Genomic DNA, 21,368 nt, shown 5'->3' with positions numbered 1-21,368 from the left:
CTCATAAAGACCAAAATGCCGTGATTGGAGGGAGGAGCAATTTCCAGGGAAATAAACAAGGAGGGAAGGAGAACCTTGGGCTTGTAGCATCTAGGGGCTGGATATTGGGTGTTCAGGCCTTTGGAAATGAGGCATCCGGAGGAGAAAGGAAACATCGGATTCCTGCAGAGCCAGGGGGTCCACACGGATTCCCCTGCGGCTCTCAGTGCCCCTGAGACCTCAGTTTAAGCTCATGCCTCTAATCTACAGATATTCTCACTTTCGTTATGCCAGAAATATTGCTGGAAATCCATTTGTGTAAAGAGGAAAAAAAAACACTAAAAAAACACACTAAAAAACAAACAGCATTTAAAGAATTTGGTGCCAAAAGCAAAAACCCCCGCTCCTGCAGAGCTGCTGCCTGTTAGCAAAACTAGGTGCATTTCAAAAGGGAGCAAATGAGATAAATTAGAAAACATTAAAGACATCTCAGCAAAGCCCTAATTGCAGAGGAGAGGCCAGAAGGAAAAAAAAATTGCTGCAACACAGAGATTTGCAGAACGTGATTCGGCCTGGAAAACACATGTGGCACCTGCACTTGTGGGATGCTGGTGACATGGGACCTTTCCACTGCATTGTGGCATCTCCAACAGCCCCTGGACAGCCCTGGGTGTCCCCTCCTGGCCCCACGACTTGTGGTGTCCTGGTGGCAGCAGCTGGGCTTGCTGCAGGCTCCTGCAATGGGATGCAGGAGGATGCAGCTGCTGCATCCTATGGAAAACGCGTTAAGGGAGTCCTGGTAATGGGCTGCCTGGAGCGGACAAGCTGCGGTACACAGAAAAAAACAACACCCCAAAAAACCCCGTTCACATGATTAAGAGGAAACCCACGACAGCAACAACTGCAGCGCTCCGGCTGGAAGGACCGGGATGACAAAAGGCCTCTACCAACCCCTTGTCGTTCATATGCAAATTGAAAAGCACTCGCTGATTAAAAACAGCCAAGACAAAGGCTATTGTGAGGGCCCAGCGTGGCAAAGCTCCACACAGGAATGTCAGAGTCTTATTTGGGAAAGCAGAGAAGTGGCCATGGTCTTAGGAGGGCTGGGCTGCTGCCTATATATAAAAACACCGGATTGTTCCTCAAAAAGGTGCTGCTTGGTCCCTGGGAGCTGTCGCTGTTGCAGGTTGTCTGCATGCAAAGCAGTTACTTAACGTGGGGCCCCGTGAGGTCCGTTCTGCTCGCAGCACCTGCTTAAAACCCAACTATTTATTACGGAACCAGGCTGTGATGGGGAAGGAAACTGCTTTTCTTCCAGCAAGCAAAACCCTTGCGTGCCACCCAGGGCAGCCCTGTCCCCATGGTGGGTCCCCAACACCCTGCCCGGCCTCCCCGCAAACTCACGGTGCTTTTTCGGGAGCCCAATCCGCTCTCTTTGGGTCCTCCTGGTTTTTCTTTCGGCCCCATCGAGAGCCGGGAATCGCATCCTCCCCCGGATCCACCACGCCGGGTCACTCCGTCTGTCCTTCCACGCGCATCCCTGCTCCTCCCAGCTGCTGGGAAAGGGGAGGAAACCCCCTGGATTCCACTTATTTATCCCGGAGGCGGATTAGAGCGTGGCTGGAGCTCACGGAGCCGCTCGTGCTCTTGGAGATCTAAAAATAAGTCCAAAAACGCAAAATCTTCCGTTCCCGCCGCCTCTGAGGTCGAGGGTTGCTCAGATGCTGCTCTTAGAGGATTGCTGCCGCCGTCCTTGAGGTTCTGTGCTCAATAAATATGATCTTGAAAGGGTAAAAATATCCATCCAAAGATCTGAACTCACCAGAAAATTAAAAAAAAAAAAAAAGGAAGGAAAAAATCCACGTGTTTGTCCAAAGCGAAGGTTAGTTACACGTTAAGAACGGATCCGTGCGGGAAGTGTCCTGGGAAGCATCGGCTCCGCTCCGCGGTCCCGCTGCTCTCCCAGCCGCTCCGGGGTCGCTACTGGTTCTTCAGGCTGCAACGGAGACCAGAGGCAGCGGTGAGGGTCGGCCTCGCCAGGAAGACGCAAAAATCAAATTCCCACCCGAATTACAACCTCAGTTTTCAGCACAGTTTGGAATTTAGCCATAGGAAATCACTGCAATGTTTTTTTGGGAAAAAAAGTATATTTTCCATAGGCCTCAATTTCGTGTTTACGCTTTACATTAAAATAATTAATGTGTACGGCAGACAGCACAAACCGAGACCATGCCGGGCCCGTGGCAGCTTTCAAATTATGATCAAAACAGGGGATATCAGAGATATCCTTATTTTCCCTTGCATCTAAAGGAAGGGAGGCGATTTAATCCTGTAATGAGAGGAAGGATCACACGCTCGCTCGTTAGAGGCCACATAATTATTCAGCTGCTCTCTGGAGCTACTGGAATAAGGGCAAATTAAAATGCCTCTCGCTCCCATCTACCTTTTATTCCCATCTATCTCCGGAGTTATTAGCGCGCCAAAGCTTCTCCCTACCCAGGCAGCAGGCAGCGACTTGCAGGAAGCGCATGGAAAATGTCATTGCCACCGAAAAAAGTGGCAGTTGTCGAGATAAGAAAAAAAAGTCATTTTAGTTTAGGCACAAGCTACCACTCGAATATTTAAAATAATTTTCCTAAATAGAATGAGGGAGAGAAAAAGGAAAAATGGAAATGCAATCATTGGAGAAGAGTGACTTTTCTCCAAGCACAAAATTTGCAATATTTTGATTAGTTCCCATTTCTGCAGATCAAAGCAGCTTATGCTAATAAATACCCTAGTCCAACTGGACATCTGTGCTTGCAATCGGAAAAAAAAAATAAGAATAAAAAAAGCAACGCTCCCGGGCAGCCACGCACGTGCAAGTGTGCTTAGATGCTGTTTATTGGGAGTGATTTTGAGGCGATCCTGCCGCTTTGCGGGAACCAGCGGGGCCGTTTTCCTCCCGTTCTGGGGATGAGGTGACCTCATTCCCGCTGCTCCTCGCACGCTGCTGGTCCCCATAGAAACCGGCTGCCCGCGGTCCGGCTCGGCAGGCGCTCGCTCCACGCGCTCGGTGCGGAGGAGGAGGAGCAAAGGGACTAAAACGGGCACCAAATATTTTGGGAAAGCAAGGAAAGCTGCCCAAACCAATGCCATGCATTCCATGAATCCCTAATTAATGGTTTCACATCCTCTCCGCTACAGATGTTCCCAGACACCCTCCCTGCACGGCCTCTGCAAGTGAACGCAGCTTTCGCAGGACACCAGGGCTGTGATTTCTTATCCCAAATCCTTTTTGCATCCAACCCCAAATTCCTGAGTTTATTGCAAGATATTTTTTTAATGCATTTTTTCCCTTCCTTTTTAAATATAGAGCTTAAGATATCCGCACCCTGGAGAAAACACCGGGAGCTCACAGACATTACCTCACTTTACATATTCATCATCCAGGGGGACAGGGACCAGCCAGAGCTGCCTCCCTCAACATCTTTTATTCAACACCAGCCAAGACACTCCCAGTTATTTTTTTGCCCATTTCCTCCACCTTTTGGTGAAACAAACTCAGCAGGAAGCATTCCAAACCTTGGAATTCCTGCAAACAGGCAGCCACACATGGATGCTCACAGGGAAAAGCACCAACTACAGGACCAAGCACAAGGTCCCAGCTCACAGGCTGCAGCCAGAGGGTTATTTAAGGCAGGTGCTGGCAGCGCTCAGCTGCACGCTGCTCCTCGGGGAGCCTTAAATCCCAGCACGCTCCCACCCTGCTGCTGGCAATGCAGGGAAAATCCATTGGCATCCAGGTCCTGCTTCCCTGCATGGTATCCATGCTCCTCAGCCCCTCGGAGCACTTGGTGACAGCTTTTTTGGTGCATAAACCACCTTTATTTCATGCATTTGTGCGCTGCTCACTTGGTCTGGTGCTTGGAGCCCTTCAGGTGAGCGTGGTACTGCTCTATGGAGTTCAGGGTGACGTTGCAGGTGCTGCAAGTGTAGCTGCGCTTCAGGCCTGCAAGGGAAAACCTGGAGGCGTTAGTGCAAAACTGGGGCAATTCCTCGCTCCGCAATGCTCGGGAATATTGCTTCCAAAAGGATCGACTCTCATTAGCTAGGAGGGAAAAGGAAAGGCCTTTTCCAGGATGGTTTTCTTGCTGGCCAAAACACACGATAGTAGTTGTGATTTGTGTTGGCTTAGATTTCCTGTAATCCCTGTCCTCATCCCTGTCCTGCTGCTGGTGGGTTGTTTCCAGAGTTATCCCAGGATATCCTGGGAAAGGGTGGGAATATCTGCAGAGATTCAGCGTGTCCAAGGTCACAGCAGTGTGAGCCAGGACGGAGCAGTTAGGAGCCAGGAATGCCTTAAATTAAGGTAACGAGGTCCTAATGCTCAGCAGCTAATTTAACAGCACACATTAACCTGGCCTTATTGAATCTTAATTACTTGGGGAGGTGGAAACACTGGCAGTGAGTAGACCGCCCGGCCGGGACATGCGGGTTTTCCAGCAGCCCGGAGCAGGGAATAATGGTGGCTCTGGATCTGGCATTGGTGGGAGAAGCATCCGAGCTGGATCAAGGGATAAACCTGGCTGTCCTGTGCACAGAGATACATGCAAGTGCACTCCAGTTTAACGAACTCATTAACTAATCAAATCCCAAATTTACAATTCCCCAAAACCCAGCCCATCCGGAGCCTGACCAGCCCAAACCAGGAGCAAGCACTGGAGCAGTTTCCATTGGGAAATGCCATGTTCTGCCTGCACAAATGACACCACTGTGTCCTCGTGGTGTCCCCCCCGAAATGGTGACACCCACCCATGCAAAAGCCACTGCGCTGCTCTACCCATTAGATAAAATATTAAAAAGTCAAGTCATTAATGTCACTCGGGATAAAGCGCGTTGCAAAGCGCTCCCGGGGAGCACTCGCTAAATTGCTTCGTGCTAAGCAAAAGTGACAGCACCGAGCGGAAAAATATTTATGTGGCGCACAGGGAGACTGCGAACCGAGAAGGAATGAACCCAGCTCTGGGCCAGACAGTGACAGTTCCCCTTGCCGTGAGGGACACCGAGGTTTTCAGGGGCAGAATCCCTGCGCAGGCATCTGGATTTGCAGGTAAAAATGGGTGAAAGTGGGAAAAACGCTTCCCTGGTGATTTATCACCACACAGTGATACCCTTGTGAGGGGCCTTGTGAGCCTGGTGTGGTCTGAAGCGCCAGACACCTCCCTGTTACCGTCCTGGGCTGTTTTTCCCTGTGTATTTTCCAGGACGGATCGTGACTCAGGCCCATGAATCATTGATGCCGCCGTGACTCATCCCGGGCGGCACACGGAGCACCTGGATCACCATTACAGGGCTCAGCCGCGATCAAGAACACGCAACCACCCGCGTAGTCACTAGCACCTAGGGGAAAACTATTTAACTTAGGAAAAATTAAAGAAAACGGGACGTTGGATGGGAAAACGGCCTGGCTTTCGGCACGGGGCCGGCGCTCACCTCGCAGCTCGCCCAGGTCCAGCGTCTTGCCCAGCTGCTGCAGGAGCTCGGCGCGCGCCGCGTTCTTCTTGTGCTTCTTGCCCTCGTAGTGCTGCTGGGCCATGAGCGGGTTGTTGAACCAGGCGGCGCAGAGCTGGCAGTGCCGCTCCGAGTCCCGCGGCGCCTGCGGCGGCGGCGGCGGCGACACGGCCGCCGGCTTCAGCGCGCCCAGCGCCGCCTCTGCAAAACGGAGCCCACACGGGAGCTGCTTTCCCGGGAGCTGCAGCCCCTGGGAAACTCCCGTTTTATAGGAAAAGCAGTGCAAAAAACTGGGCAAAACTGCTCCACAGGCAGCCGTGCTTCCCTGCAGGCTAAGCACGCAATGCCGCCCATGGAGGGGATTGCTTGCATGAAGAATCAACCCAAATGCAAAGCCATCTCCTTCCCCGGATCGGGAGGAGATTTATGCCCATCTCAGGAGTCTGATTTTTCAATTTATTTTGACTCAAAAAGAATAGGAAAAGTTGGACTATTTCAAAGCCACTGATGCTAAAGTCACGCCGCATCCAGTCTCCTCTCTGGCGTGTCGGGAACACCCGACCTTCTCTTAGCCTCATTTCCCCTGGATTCACAACCTGATCCACATAAACTTGGAAGAAAAGTGGGTGCTGGGTCCTTATGCAACACCGCAGCACCACGTCTGCATTTTATAAATGGCAAAGCCATGGAGAAATGGGTTGAAAAAGAGAGCAAAGTTGACACTGTAAAAATACACAGAGACTTAATTACCGCACCTCGTTCTGCAATTCCTTTTCATGTGCTTTTCCTTTTCGAGATGAAACGCTGCTCCTTGAATAATTAACACACGATGTCGGAGCCCGGTCCTGGGGCTCCGTTCCCACATCCTTAAATCCCTCCGACTGCCCCCCGGGATGAATCTGCTATTAGTTTTCCTGCAGGAAATGGTATGGAGCCTCCAACGTTACCTATGGCCTTATCCACTTCCAGGTGTTTCTACACCTCTGCTCTGCTGGGAACAAGTGCCCGGCCCATTGCAGGGACCAGCAACAGCCCAGACGCACCGTGGATGGTCACCTGCCCAGCTCCAATGTCCTCATGCCCTGAGCCACCTTAGCAAGAGCATCCAGCATCCTCAAAATGCCCCGGAAGAGACAGGGACGAGGGCTGGCTTGTCTGCGGATGCACATTTGGGAGAGAGCCTGTATTCTACAATCTTAAATCCACTGTTGTCCTTAAAGAAAACACAAATCCAGGGATCACACGCGCCTTGATGAAGGTCGGCAGCAGCTATTGTTTCCCAGCAGTGCTTTGTTTTCCAGCTGGCGCCGGGAATGGTGATGGGATGCAAGGTGACAGGAGATGCTGGGGACAGCGGGAGGGACCCATGAGGGCTCCCGGTGACAGAGCTGCTTGGGGGAACAGGTCAACCCGGCGCAGCAGATTCCAGGGAAAAGCATCATGCGAGCTCGAGGAGACTCTCAATAAAATATATAGCTCACTTAAGCACACGGAGGATTATAGTGGTAAGCTCAGTCTGATGGATTGATCAAACTGCAGCTCTTCTGACTGCAGCAGGAGCCACCACGGCAACAGCTCTTTCCGCATGGTGGGAGGCGAATCCAAACTGGGAATCGCATGGGAGAATCTGTCCTCTATAACCTTAAATCCAGCAGCCTTGGTTTGCCTGAAAATCCAAAGTTTAGGGCTCTTTTGGACTCAGAAGGCTGCGGTCGCAGGGGAGCTGGATCCTAAGCACTAATGCAAACATGGGGCAATCCAACAACCTCCCGGCGCCGGCTGCCTCTCCCTTGGGATTGACCCCGGAGCAGCCCCATGACCCCGTGCGCTGCCCTGCTGCGACATCGCGGCCCCTGGAGAACACTTGGTTTGGCAAAAAAGAACAAAATGCCATTGAAAACAGCACCCTGGAATCCCCCAGGGAAGAGACAAGCATCTCCCAAGGCAAAATCCCACCAAAGGACCGGTGATATTTTATGCATCTGCATCCCTACAGCATGCAAAGCTAAAAAAAAAACCCAGCCCCGTCACTACCATCCACACGCTGAGCCCAAGCCCCCTTATTTAATTATAGCTGGGATTTATGCACATCTCATTAGATATAAAATACACGGGCTAAATTTATATCTGGAGCCTTAATGGGCTCGAGCTGCTGGAAGCACCGTGGAGGGGAGCGGGGACGCCCATCTGGGCTAAAAGTAGAGGGCGATTGATGCAAAATGAGGCTGAAAATTGAGGTAACCCCCACATACCTGGGGCCTTGAGCGCGGGCTGCTCCCCTAGCAAGAGCTTTAGCCTTTTTGCGTGGATTTTCCCTTGGTAATGCGAGTCAGCCACCACTGCCGAGGTGAAGGACATGTTGCACAGAGTGCAGCACTTGTTCTTGTCCACTGAGTTGCCATCACTGCCCTGCGGGAGTCAAAAACACAAAAATACAAGTGGATGGGACCCCCTCGACACTGGCATGCCCCAGGTCCTGCATTCTATCCATGGTTTCTCCCCCGGAGAAGGGAAGATGTTCCTGTGCTGCTCTGGGATGCTCCAATGGAGCTGGGATGCTGCAGCGGAGCACGGATGCTGTTACGGAGCTGGGATGCTGTTACGGAGCTGGGATGCTGTTACGGAGCTGGGATGCTGTTATGGAGCCGGGATGCTGTTATGGAGCCGGGATGCTGCCGCACTGGGATGCTGCCACCAAGACCTGGGCACTAGGCAGCAAACCTCACCATGGAAGGAGACCTTCCCTAGGCTGGGAAATCCCAGGAGAGCTGAGGGACCACGCAGAGGACACCCCGCTGAGAGTCCTTTGCATCCCAGAATAAGCTCCATTAGGAAAAAAAAGGCCGTTTTTCATCTCTTTTTCCTTGTTGCTGTTGTTAACTATGAATCAACTTAAACTTTGGGGAGAAATCTTGGAGGCGATAATGACTCTTCCGAGCACAATTCACACTTCTTTTAGATGGATTCTCTCCTGTTATCTTGCACGTCTTCAAAGCAAAACCACTTGAAAAATAAGTGCGGAGTGAAAAAACAGCAGGTATTTACCTGTGGGTATATGGGAACCTGATCCCAGTGTCCTCTGTCAGCAGCCCGATGGCAGCGAGGTGACAGCAGCCTGCAATTAGCTGGGAAATGATATCCCCGGCCCCTCCGGATGGATGCTGACGGCATCCCATACTTGGAGCATCCGAAGAGCCGCGCGTCCTCTGAGAGGAACAAGCCTAAATGCCGCATGGGACATGTTGCATGGAGGGAACCTGGGCTCTGACGGGGACAAATACCATGGAATGGGGGAGTTTTCCATGCCTGGAGACCTTGGCTTCCACCTTGCCTAAGTGGATATTCAAAACTAGGTAGGACAAAGCACCAGAGGAGTCCCCAGAGAGAACAGCTCGTTTCTGTGCCTAATGGGACATTAATTGCCTAATTAGTATTTTTTTCTTTACTTCCAGCTTGCTCCTGTTTTTGCAGCAAGAAAAGGCCATTGAGAACGTCAGCGTCCCCTTCCCTAGGCACCTGCAGCTGAACCAGGAATTCAAAATAAAACACCAAAAAACACCCTCACGGCACCAAAATTAACCCGGTAACAACCAGCCTAATAACCATGCATCACGCAATGCAGAAGGCTCCTTGACAGCAAAGGATAACGGGAATATTTTTCCCAAATATTTTTATGAGCTTCAAATAACAGCAAATATTATCCTCGGTGTCTCCGAATCCATGTGGCAATGTGGGTACCTCTTGCTAGTTGAATTACTGCATGAAGGAGCTGCAATGACCACTGCTGATGAGCATAATATTTTTTATAGAGTTTATGGAAAATGGTTTCCAGTTCCTTAGTGTTTATGTTGATTTAAATGTTACCTCTGGGCCATGCAGAAAACATGCAGCACTGAATCAACGGTTCACCAAGCAGCTGAGCAAACAAGGGCTCAAGTGATACCCACGTTTTCAGAGCGGAGCTTTTTGGCTGGGCAGCCTCCATCTATGGGATGCAGCATGTAATAGAGTCGAACTTTGCTTGCATGCTTCCGACTCTGCAAAAAAACCAAAACAGGGGGAGAAAAGCAAGAAATTTAGTTACAAAACCCAAGTTCTGCTATGCTGCACCTCCACAACACCAAAACCCCTTGAGATGCACAGCCAAAGTGGGGGGAATGACCCACGTGGGGAACATCTGCTTTTCCAGGAGGAGCCTGGAATTTTCCATAGCTGGGAAGACCCAAAGGACGAGGGTGATTTGGTTCCAGCGGGAGGGAGGCGATGCACCACGAAGGACGCAGCGCTGCAGCTATTCTTATGCAAATGCTTCCTCTGAATTTCCATTTCTGATTGCCTCCCAGAACAGCAGCACCATAATATTATAATTTCGGAGCCCAGATTTGCAATTTTGAAAAAATTAAATCACCATTAAGATGTAGCAGAGTGTTGTTCTTCCCGCGGCGCCTGCTTAGAGCTAAATTGGCAGGGAACTCAATTTGTATGCGAAAATGGGACTATGCTACCTATTTTTTTAAAAAAAAAGATGGAGCAAATTACTCCGATAAATAGCATGAAATATCCTACCCCAACTTATCTCCCTGTGTGCTTTTGGAAAACCTGGTTTTCTCCACTCTGCCTGTAGGTGTAAAGGGAAAAAATGCACCCAGAACTCAGCTCTCTACCCCAGTGAAGTGAGCGATGAGCACCAGAAGCCCCCAGAGCCCACTGGCTTTGCTAATGAAACAGCTATTAACACCTGGCATCCAAATTAGTGCAGGCTGGGGACAAAGAAGGGCCAAACCCACAGCATGCAGCAATCCGGGATCAGGCAATTCACAGTTTGCTCCTCTCTTCCAGGCGCTCGCTTGCAAGTTATACATCCGCCAACTCCCCCAAAATATATATATCTCCAAATTTCATAATCACTGTTTAACAACCTTGCAAATTCCTACTGGAAAGCGAACCGTTTCCCCCTCCTTCTGTGATATAACAACATCCTCTGCCTTTTTTTTAGATGGAGGACAGTCGTATTTTCAGAAAACGCCTCCATTTCTTTGCCTCCTCGGCCCACACAGCAAGCAAACACTATTGTCAAGATCCCGCTGCTCGTCACGGAGACAAACTCCCTTCTGTTATTCCAGACGCTGCTGGGTGCCAATGTCCTTTTTCTCCCTTTGAAATTTTTTTGCAAAGCCTCATTTATAATTTATGTTCGTTTCTATTCACTTCCCCCCTTTTTTTTTTCTTTCCTCCGTGAGTTAATTTTTTAAAAAGTGTCTGCTCATGCCGGCGACTTGCCGGGCACCTCGATACGTGTCTGCAATCCCCGATCGCTCACAGCTGAATTTTCACCCGAGGGAAACCAGCTCAGGAAACAACAGGTTTGGAGCATATTCCTGGTTAGGACGTTATTCTGTTTGCAAATAAAGGCAATTACCTGGCGCTCCGTTCACCTAAGCAACAATGAGTCCATGCCAATTTTTTCCTAAAAACATGACCATTTATTGCTCCCAAATTCCAACCACAGCAAATCAAACAAAATAACTCCCCAAACCCTCAAAATAACAACATTCTGCCTCCCCCTTGCCAGAGTAAGTGCCCCAAGTGTCATTCCTGCTCCATACAAGGTTATCTGCACTATTCCTGCCTGGGCCTCTCTTCCTCCAAGCCTGACATAATTCTTCCTTTTAAATGAAAAAGCAAAATAGCACTGACTGAGCACCTGAAGCAATAAAGATTATGGCGAAGGGAAGTGTGATAGCAGCTTACTGAGCAAATGTGCTGATGAATATGCAGCTCAAGGTGGAAGCTGACGGCGACTTTGCATATTTGGTAGTTTTCCTGCGGGATTTTTCAAGGAGAAACTCGAAAATAAATGGTAGCATCTATCTACCAGCTGTGAACCGAGCACTTCTGTGCAGAGGGGAGGATGCAGACACACTGAGCTGTGCTTTGAGGGCAGGCACCGTGCTGCACAGGCAAAGCGGCGGAAAGGTCATGTGCATCCCACTGGCACCAGCACAGTATCCCAAATCCCTCCTGTTCCAGCCTCCCCAGTCCCTCCTGTTCCAGCATCCCCAAACCCCCCTGTTCCAGCATCCCCAATCCCCCTGTTCCAGCCTCCCCAGTCCTTCCTGATCCAGCCTCCCCCATCCCTCCTGTTCCAGTATCCCCAGTCCTACCTGCTCCAGCATCCCCAATCCCCCTGTTCCTGCATCCGCAATCCCTCTGCTCCAGCATTCCCAATCCTGCCTGCTCCAACCTCCCCAGTCCCCCTGTTCCAGCATTCCCCATCCCTCCTGTTCCAGAACCTCCAATCCCTCCCATTCCAGAACCTCCAATCCTCCTGTTCCAGCATCTCCAATCCCTCCTGCTCCAGCATCCCCAATCCCTCCTGTTCCAGCATCCCCAATCCTCCTGTTCCAGTATCCCAAATCCCTCCTGTTCCAGCATCTCCAATCCCTCCTGTTCCAGCATCCCCAATCCCTCCTGCTCCAGCATCCCCAATCCCCTTGCTCCCACTTCCCAAATCCCCCTGCTCCGCAGGGCTGGAAGGGTGAGCCACGATCCCCACCACAGACAGGAGCTGCACAGAACACCCCAAATAAGAGCAATGTTTCGCTGCATGTCAAGTCCGAAGCCAAAATATGCTGCAAACACTGATTCTTTTGTCATTTCCCCACCGTGCTTGCCCTTGGAACTAATGCTGCCTAATATTGCGCGACTGGCATCGAATTATTTCTTGTTCCTGGCAAAGTAGAGCAGGAGGAGAGCGGAGTTAGCGGTTGATGATTCGGAGAGGGAGACGAGCGAGCGCCTGGATGTGACTATTTCTGCTTGGGAAGATTAAAAACACCCCCCTTCACCCACTGATTCCCTTTATTTTAATGCATGGAAATTACTTATTTTGCATGCACGGAGGAGCCCACATTGCAGGATGCTGCGAGAGGCAAGTCCTGATCTCCTTTTTCCTCCGACCACTGCCCTGGGATGCCTGGGTTTGCAGGGATAGTGGTGCTGCATCTGTGCATTTGCTGCATTGGTGCCAACAGCCCCAAAATGCATCGATCCCCTGGATCCCAGGGTGCCCGCGAGCCAGGATGTCTAAGGAAACCCCTTCCACCATGAGTATCTTAGGGAAAAAACTGTCTTTTGGCTTTTGCCACAGATGCTTACAGCAAACTGCTGCTGCAACAGTGTCAGAGCCGGAGGTATTTGCAGAAATTACTCTCTGATAATTTCCCATGATTAATGTATGTGTGGAAATCGCATACCGCTTGCCCAATGCCTGCGTCGAGAAAGCGGCTAAGTTCACCTAATAAATGATTCACTACAAATTATTTGCTCAGGTCTCTCGAAGCCGCCTCCAACTCATCAGAAGAGAGACGAGACTGTTGCAGGAAGGTTTTCAACCCGCATTTGCAGTCGTGGCACGTTGGCTCTGGAGCTGCTCCCGCAGGGTTCGAGGCTACGTGCCCAGCGGCGACGTGCACCGACCCTCCTGGTGACGAGGATCCGGACCTGCCCGAGCCCACAGGGATCCGTGCAAGGAAACGCGCGTTGCACCAGGGCTAATGGCCTTGTGCAAACCCTGAGCAGCTTTCACGGCTCTTCCCCATTGCATCTCCAGCTCCCTTTGCTTCCCTGTTGCATCTCCAGCTCTTGACTTCCCCATTGCAACTCCAGCTGCCCCAGCTTCCCTGTTGCATCTCCAGCTCTTGACTTCCCCATTGCATCTCCAGCTGCCCCAGCTTCCCTGTTGCATCTCCAGCTCTCCTGGCTTCCCCAGTGCATCTCCAGTTCCCTTTGCTTCCCCATTGCATCTCCAGTTCCCTTGACTTCCCTTTTGCAACCCCATCTCCCCTGGCTTCCCCTTTGCATCTCCAGCTCCCCTCACTTCTCCATGACATCTCCAGCTACCCCTGGCTTGGACAAGGGCCCTCAGGGCCACCTTGGTGCCCGCAATAGAGGCTGCTGTAGATGTCCAGCTGCAGCGTGGAGGATCTGCCACCTCTTGGAGCCAAGAGGAGAGGCCGTGTCGGTCCAAGCAGGCCGTTTGCTGGGACCGATGGTCTCGCCTGGTCCCTCCAGGCTTGCGACGCTCTGCTCCGCATTATGCAACTGCCAGGCGAGTTATATAACGGCGTTATTGTGCCGCGCGTCAACCCCGTCTGCTGGGATTTCACAGGGGATGACAAATGAGCACAACACCTCGCACCAGAAATACACAACAGAAAACGTGTTGTTTTCCACATTTCCAAAACATCTGCTACGAATCAGCGATTCGGCTCATACCCGCGGCGCCCGACCCAGAAGAGAAGCCGTTGGCTGCGCACCCCGATGCTTGCAGGTTGCTCTACCTGCTCCTGTGGCAAGAGCTTGGCATCTCCACCAAGGTCTTTAGGGTGCCCTCGGACGGCAGAAGCTGCAGCCATCGAGGGTTTTAATGCACCACCTCTTCCCTCTCCCCATTCCAGTTTGCATTCCCCTGGATATTGATGCTGCAAAGCGCCCGTGCCACGTTAAGCACCGCACAGGGCTTCTCCTCTCTCAGAGGACTTCACAGCAGCGTATCCTTCAGTAATTTCCTCCCCCTCTTTAATAGGAATTTATTTAATTTTGTTTTGAAGATATGCAGCGCTGCTAATTGCTGTTCTAACACGTCTCTAATGATACATCCTTTCTAATTGTTTATTGCTTGCCTACTTCTTAAGTGCTTAAATACATTCACAAACACTAATCTACCCTCTGCACAATCAGTGATTCCTACTCCACAAAGCACGGTGCATCACATGTAATATTAAAACTTGAGCTCGTTCGGCTGAACTCTTAATGGATCTCCTTGCTAACTACATTTCTTTGAAAACCAGCTCGGCGGCATGTTCAGATTGCCAATCCCTTGGCAAATTGGACCAGCGACATCATTTGCAGAGGCAAATGCCACCAAATACCCTTCGGCTTTCAAGAGAGGGACCTTGGAGGCCAACGGGGTGACCCGATGGGAGCAGCGTGACGGCACCGTGCGCGAGCAGGGTCCTACCTCGTAGTGCGCCACGCGCTGCGACTCCGATATCAGCTGAGCGCTGCACACTTTGCAATAGCTCTCGGTGAACAGCTCCTGGTCGGCGTCGGATGATTTCATCTGCCCGCAGAGCAATGCAAGGAAAAGACAGAGCAGAGGGTTAGCTGCAAACTCAATTTGCACCCGCTCCATCACAGGCGCCCGGTTTTGCTCGCATAAACACCGTGTTGAGTGCCAAAACGTGTGAGACCGAATGCAGGGAGAGCCAAAACCACCAGAAGCAGCTTCCTAGCCAGGGGACTTAAAAATAAATAAATAAAGGAAAAGTCTTTGCAATTCAACAGGGAAAGAGAGGCTGGTACCTCCTGAGAGCTGCCAAGTTTAAGTCTCTATTAATTTGCAGCCAAACCAACCCCAGTGCAGCACAGACTGATGATGCCGACTGTATATCATTAATTTCATCGATTGGAAAGAAAAACAACGTGGAAATAAATAAGTTAGGAGATATTAGAAGAGTCACGACTGGCTTAAGAGTACAAGAAATGTTGCAAAACTGCTTCAAAGTGGAGATAAAATGAAAGCCAAGCGGCACTTAAATACAACAGCTTGGAACAAGGCAAAGGCAAGAATCTCATTAAATCTTAATCCAGCACCCCGGGCAGAGGCAGGTAGCGCTGCCTTCATCGGCATGCGGCGCACGAGCAGCAAAAACCAGAGCGAATCCAAAAAGCGGCTCTGGACCCGCCTGTGTCCCCTGCTCCGGGTGTTGGGAATGGGCACCAGGTCTACCCAGCCCCGTGCCTGGACCTCATGTCCCATGTGGAGCAGCAGGTTGTGGTCCGGGAAGGGGGTTTGTCACCCACGGTGCTGCCCTCGGGCATCGTCATGCGCTGCTGTCACCGCACGAGGACACGGCGCGTCTCGGGGGCGAGCGCTCCGCTCTGCACCGCTATTCACTCCCCGCTCCTCCTGGAGCCTGGTCTATATGTTCCCTGCACCTCTGTGCATTTCCTGCTCCTCCTGGAGCCTGGTCTATATGTTCCCTGCACCTCCATATGCTCCCTGCTCCTCCTGGAGCTTGGTCTATACGTTCCCTGCTCCTCCTAGTCCCTGGTCCATACATTCGCTGCACCACTCTGTGTTCCCTGCTCCTCCTGAAGCCTGGTCTATACGTTCCCTGCTCCTCCGGGGGCCCAATCTATACATGTTCTGCCCCACTCTATGTTCCCTGCTCCTCCTGGAGCCTGTCCTATACGTCCCCCTTCCCCTTGGAGCGTGGCCTCCGGCAGCAGCAGGATTAATGTGCGAACTGTCCTTGCCAGCTGGACTCCAGCCCTGGCGGGATCCGGAGCCCTTGGTCTGCACATCCAGTCCCATCCTCCTCCTCCTCCTCCTCACGCCACGATGCCTCCGAACATCCAGCGGCTGCGACAGCGCAAAGAAAATCAGCTTAATGGGGCCAGGCTTTGGCAACAGCTGGAAAGATCCTCACGAAGTTACGTTCAATTTGAGAGACAACCGTCCAGCTACGGACACGGCGGAGGCGCTCGGAGCCGGCTGCCCGCTCCAAGGACGCGCTCCAAGGAGCCGCCGGGTTCCCGCGGGGATGGAGGAAGCGCCGGCACCTCCGGCAGACGCTGCCCGTCGCTCCCACCCGGCGCTGCCGCAACGCTCTCCCTTCCCGCGAGCTCTCCCTCGTGAGCTGCTGCTATTTTTACTCCTGGGCTGCTCTCGAGTGCATCAACCCCTTTCCTGCTTAAGCCACGTTTTGACTGGGAAAAGGAGCTCTGGAATAATGGGAAATCCATGAGTTCAAGTCATTCCAGGGTAAGCGGCCTGTCTTCCAGCTCCTAAACATGGAAGAGTTGCTCTGCTGCCAGATTTTGCCTTTTTCTGTCACAGTCGCTGCCCTTTCCAACCAATTAATTCCCAAGAATTCACCCCATTCCGTTTATTCCCAGTACTAACAGTTTCCAAAGCCTCCGTGCTGAGGCACTAGCAATGCAGGCAGGTGACAAGGGAGCACGTGCACCCACGCCAAGGGCGAGCAGCCAGTCCCAAATTCAATTCCCTGGTTTCCACGTGCCGTGGATTATTTGTGGCTTTTGGTATCAGCACTCGCTTGTGCATCGACTTCACATGCAGCGCCTCCTGTTTGCTTCAGTTGTTCCATTTGTCTTGCAATAAAAGGCAAAAGATAAAAGGTCTTTGCCAATGATTAATGCGCTTTTCGCAAGTGTGTCGCTGCACTTACAACACGGCGTCTGAAGGAATGCAAAATACTGCCTGCTGAAGCGCTAGCATGACGGATGCCAAGCCCGGGCTCTTGTCATGGGGAAATCGGGATGTTGGAGCACTGGATGGGGCTGATTCCTGCACAAGCGCACCGGGAGCGCACCGGCCCCGTCCTGTGACCTGCGTCAGCCTCAAGGTTTTCCCGCCGTGCCCAAAAAGCCTCTCTGGAGCCGATTTGCTCTGGCGCCGCGCTCAGCCTTTGATGCATTTTGACACGGTTTCTTGGAGCTCTGCAAATCAGCAAGCTCGTGCGCGGCACGGGCACGGCAGCGGGAGCAGCGCTGCACGCGCCTGCTCCGCGTGCCGGCCGGGAAGGGGCAGCGCTGGCATCGCTTCATGCCCTGCACTGAGCACCACCACGCAGTGCCATGCAGTGCCATGCAGTGCCATGCAGCACCGTGCACTGACATCCAGCGCCCTGCAGTGCTGTGCAGCACCATGCACTGCCAAACAGCACCATACACCCCTGTGCAATGCCATGCAGTGCCATGCGGTGCCATGCACCACCATACAGCCCTGTGCACCACCACAAGGTGCTGCGCACAGCCATGCAGTGCCATGAACCACTGTTCTGCACCGTGCAGCACCGTACACTGCCACGCAGGACTGTGCATCATCGTGTGCTGCCATGCATCACCATGCACTGCCATGCAGCACCATGCACTGGATTACAGCACTGTGCAGAGCCATGCAGCACCGTGCACTGCCATGCAGCACCATGTACTGCCATGCAGCACCATGCAGCGCCGTGCACTGCCATGCAGCACCATGGACTTCCATGCAGCACCATGCACTGCTATACAGCACCATGCAGTGCTGTGCACTGCCATACAGCCCCGTGCCTCACCATGCAGCACCATGCAGCGCCGTGCAGCGCCTTGCAGCACCATGCAGAGCTGTGCAGCGCCTTGCAGCACCGTGCAGCACCACCGTGGTCTGGAGACACCAGGCAGACGAGGTGCCCGGTTGTCACCCGCGGCAGAGCCGCTCGGCCGCCCCGTGATGCTCGTGGTCGCTATGGAAACCACCCTTCCTCCCGCAGAGATGCCGGACCCGGAGTCTCCGCAGCCGGCGTCGGGCACCGCTTCCATCCTGGGCATGCAGGACCTACTTTCTCCCATGAATCCCTAATAATCAGCAAACACAGTTGGAAGTGGTGCCGGCTCCATCCTGCGCTGCATCCCATGCCCTCAGGCGCTCTGCATAATTACGGCTTATCATTCCCCATCAGCTTCCATGCAGAACCAGCCAAGTGGCTCAGGAGCATCCTTTGGAGGACCAGTGTGCCCATCACTAAATGGTGTTTATGAGTGCTTCAGCACCTTGGCCCAGGAGGCAAAAAAAAAAGGCTGGAAAAAAGGCTTTTCATGTGAGCTACAACATCAGGATTCAGGGGAAGGCATGCACACACATTCAGTGCTTCCCAGAAGAGTGGACTGGGATGCCCAGCGGGAGCTGGAGGCCTGGAGGAACCAGAGAATGCCAGGAAAGCATCCAACCCTCACATGGAATTCACACCTAAAAGCTGCTGAGTGTCACCCACCTGGCAAGTTTTCCTATGGCGGGTATCCCCCTCCGGCTTCCGCTCGCAAATGCAACAAACCAAACTATCCAGAAAAATGGGAACGTCATGGGAAACAAACAAATTACACCCTCACGCAATTAAAGAGCAAGTCAGGATCTCTTCCCTGGGAATGTCCTGAACCTTGCGGCTTCCCCAGGAGCGACAGGAGGGAACACTGGTGCCACCAGTAAAGGCTGCGAGCGGAGGGCCAGTGCACCAAAATGCTTGGAAATTACAGCAAAACTGAAGCATCTGAGTTAGGGGCAGCCCCAGGAGCTCCTGTCTCTCTCAGGGGACTCCGGGTGACCTGCAGGGACATGTTCAACATTCCCAGGGGGTTCTAACTTCAAAACCAGCTTGTGATGGAAAGACCCCGAGCAGAAACTGGTGCATCCAAAAAAAAAGGTGCAGATCACTCGGCACAAGTTGCTCCTTGCAAAGGAATAATTCTCAAAAAGAAAGAAAGAAAGAAGAAGTATAGTATCACTGTATATATCTCACTGCTGCATTTTGGGGTGTTTTTTTCTCCTCTTTTGGTGGCTCAGAACCCGGCACAGTGGGAGCAGACAGACATGGCACTGGGGTAGACAGATCCTGCGGGAAAGTTAAAGTGAAGGGTGACCTGCAAACTGCTCCACGGGGACAAGCATTAATTATTTAGGGTGATTCCGAAGGGACTAAGAAGCCATCAGAGAAAATTAAGGGGTGAGAGCAGGGGAAGCCCAAGCCAAAAAGAGCCTAACCTGGAGCTAGGGATGCTCCATGGGGAAGGGGATGCAGGAGATGCTGGACTGGGAGGCTCCCAATGGAGCCAGGGCTTTGCAAGGGGCATCTCAGGGCGGGGAGAGCTCATCTCAGGGAAACTTCCCCAAACTTTGCCAGCGAGGGAAAAGGCTGCTATTCCCGCGAGCTCTCGTGCACGCTGCAGCCCCGCGCGCGCCGCGGAAACCCGCGGGAAGCCGCTCCGGCCACGGCATCCCCGATGGCGCCGGTGCCGCCGGCGAGCGGGGGACATGCAGCGCGCGATGGAAGCACCTGAGAGCCGGGGTCGGGTCTGGAGCGCCGGTGCCGCCGCTTCAACGCTGCCCGCCGAGCAGCAGCCGCCCCGGCGCGCGGGCTGCCGAACGCGCAGGAACGCGGGATGCGGAGAGCGCGGGATGCTGCGGAGCGCGCGGGATGTTGCAGATGCACACAAGATGCTGCAGATGCGCGCGGGATGCTGCGGATGCACGCGGGATGCTGCAGAGCACACGGGATGCTGCGGAGCGCGCGGGATGCTGCGGCCGGCGCCGTGGGCGAAGCGGAGCCGCTGTGCGGAGCGGCGTGCGCCGCGGTGCTGCCCGCGCGCAGCTCCTCCCCTGCAGCTGCCATTGGCTCCGCGGCGCCCTGCAAGGCTGCGCCGGCCCCGCAGCCGGAGCGACGGCCTGGTCCTGCCGCCTCCAAGGCACGGGAGAGCGGCAGCCTGCATCCCGCAGCCTGCATCCCCATCTTGCATACCCCATCCTGCATCCCACATCCCGCAGCCTGCATCCGCAGTCTTGCATACCCCATGCTGCATCCTACATCCCACAGCCTGCATCCTCAATCTTGCATCCCACAGCCTGCATCCCCAGTTTTGCATCCAGCAGCCTGCATCCCACATCCTGCATCCCGCAGCCTGCATCCCGCAGCCTGCATCCCCAATCTTGCATACCCCATCCCACAGCCTGTATCCCACTGTCTGCATTCCCAATCTTGCCTCCCACAGCCTGCATTGCCAATCTCACATACTCCATCCTGCATCCCTCATCCTGCAACCTGCATCCCCCATCTTGCATCCCACAGCCCACATCCTGCATCCCTCATTCCCTACCCCATATCCCTCATCCCACATCCCTCATCCTGCACCCTATATTCCCCAATCTTAACCCCTCCATTCCGCACCTTGCATCCCCCATGCTGCACCCCCCATCCCGCATTCCCCATCCTGCATCCTGCCTCACCCAGCCCACACTCTGCATCCCACATTACCCATCCTTGTATCCTTGCATTCCCCATCCTGCATCCCCCATCCCACACCGCACATCCTGCATCCCCCATCCCGCATTATCCATCCTTGTATCCTTGCATCCCACATCCCAGCAATGGACTCGGAGCACATCCAGCAGCCTCGGGCCTGCTTGGAGGCTCTTCCCTCTCATGGCACAAATATCCTGTTGGTTTCCACAGGTCTAATTCCTTTGGAGACTGGGAAAAGGCACTTGCAAATATCCAAAACCTGCTGCAATTTTGATTTGTGTTTAACAACAGATCTCTTCAAAGTCACAATGATATTGCTATTACCTTATTATTATTATCATTATTGTTATTCTTATTCTGTGTGCAGACAGCACTGTCATTTCTGGATGTCTTGAGGGGAAGACAAAAAACAAAACAAACCAAAATCTATTTTTTGTTTCCACAAATGGGCTTTAAATTTCTCTCTCGATCACAAAAATAATGCTAGAAAGAAAATACTCCAGCAGCATTTTTTTCCATTTCCAACTTAGTTTTCTTGGCAGTGGCTTTTACCAACTATTGGGTAAAATTCTCCCTCTTTACTGCAGCTGAGGGGTCAAAACTGGGCTCAAAGTTGCAACTTTCCTTCCCTGGAAAGCTCCGGACAGGCTGCCCCGTCTCTTCCAGCAAAAAAAGAAAAATTCAAAATATTCCAGATTCCTGAGGGGTGGAGGTTTCTAATGGAAACACTCTGTTTTGCTCTTAAAAAGAGGGGCATTCAAAGAAGGCGCTTTTAGCATTTCGGGTTATTTTGGGGAGGAAAAAAGAATAGGAAAAAAATAGGGAAAAAAAAAAGCAGGATCTAGGGCAGCGGGTTCTTGGGAATGTTCGTGGGCTCCACGCGCCCCCGCGTGGCCCCGGTGCAGGGAGCCACACGGGAAAATTCCCTGTGGACACTGGCTGCGACGGCCACCAACCCGCTCCCAGGCTGCGGAATCACATCCTGATCCCAATCAATGGGATACAGTGGGAATCGCCCCCCAGTTACACGCAGTT

The 21,368-nt window shown here is 52.6% G+C and overlaps 1 protein-coding gene across 1 annotated transcript; it reads right to left on the bottom strand.

Moving 5' to 3' along the window:
• Positions 1–1,926: 1,926 nt before the first annotated feature.
• On the bottom strand, positions 1,927–18,364 carry ZMAT4 (zinc finger matrin-type 4). Its single transcript, XM_088521459.1, has 7 exons — positions 18,315–18,364; positions 14,495–14,596; positions 9,420–9,509; positions 7,725–7,881; positions 5,455–5,673; positions 3,874–3,970; positions 1,927–1,975 (listed from the first exon to the last, which is right to left on the bottom strand). Exons 2-7 carry the CDS (start codon positions 14,594–14,596, stop codon positions 1,960–1,962), a joined length of 681 nt encoding a protein of 226 aa, XP_088377585.1. The 5' UTR covers positions 18,315–18,364; the 3' UTR covers positions 1,927–1,959.
• Positions 18,365–21,368: the final 3,004 nt, after the last annotated feature.

This window comes from Tinamus guttatus, unplaced genomic scaffold (genome assembly GCF_059628265.1).
Source record: "Tinamus guttatus ecotype Peru unplaced genomic scaffold, ASM5962826v1 Tinamus_guttatus_pri_ptg000123l, whole genome shotgun sequence".
Lineage (NCBI taxonomy): Eukaryota > Metazoa > Chordata > Aves > Tinamiformes > Tinamidae > Tinamus > Tinamus guttatus.
The sequence above is the reverse complement of the archived record's forward strand: the minus strand, read 5'-3'. Positions and strand labels throughout refer to the sequence as shown.

Excerpts from the sequence above, each read along its gene's own strand:
- ZMAT4 (XM_088521459.1), bottom strand. The coding sequence starts at position 14,596 with ATGAAATCATCCGACGCCGACCAGGAGCTGTTCACCGAGAGCTATTGC. Across the intron at positions 7,882-9,419 it reads AAAAGCTCCGCTCTGAAAAC|GGCAGTGATGGCAACTCAGT; the intron begins GTGGGTATCACT and ends TGACTCCCGCAG. Across the intron at positions 3,971-5,454 it reads GGACCTGGGCGAGCTGCGAG|GCCTGAAGCGCAGCTACACT; the intron begins GTGAGCGCCGGC and ends TTTCCCTTGCAG.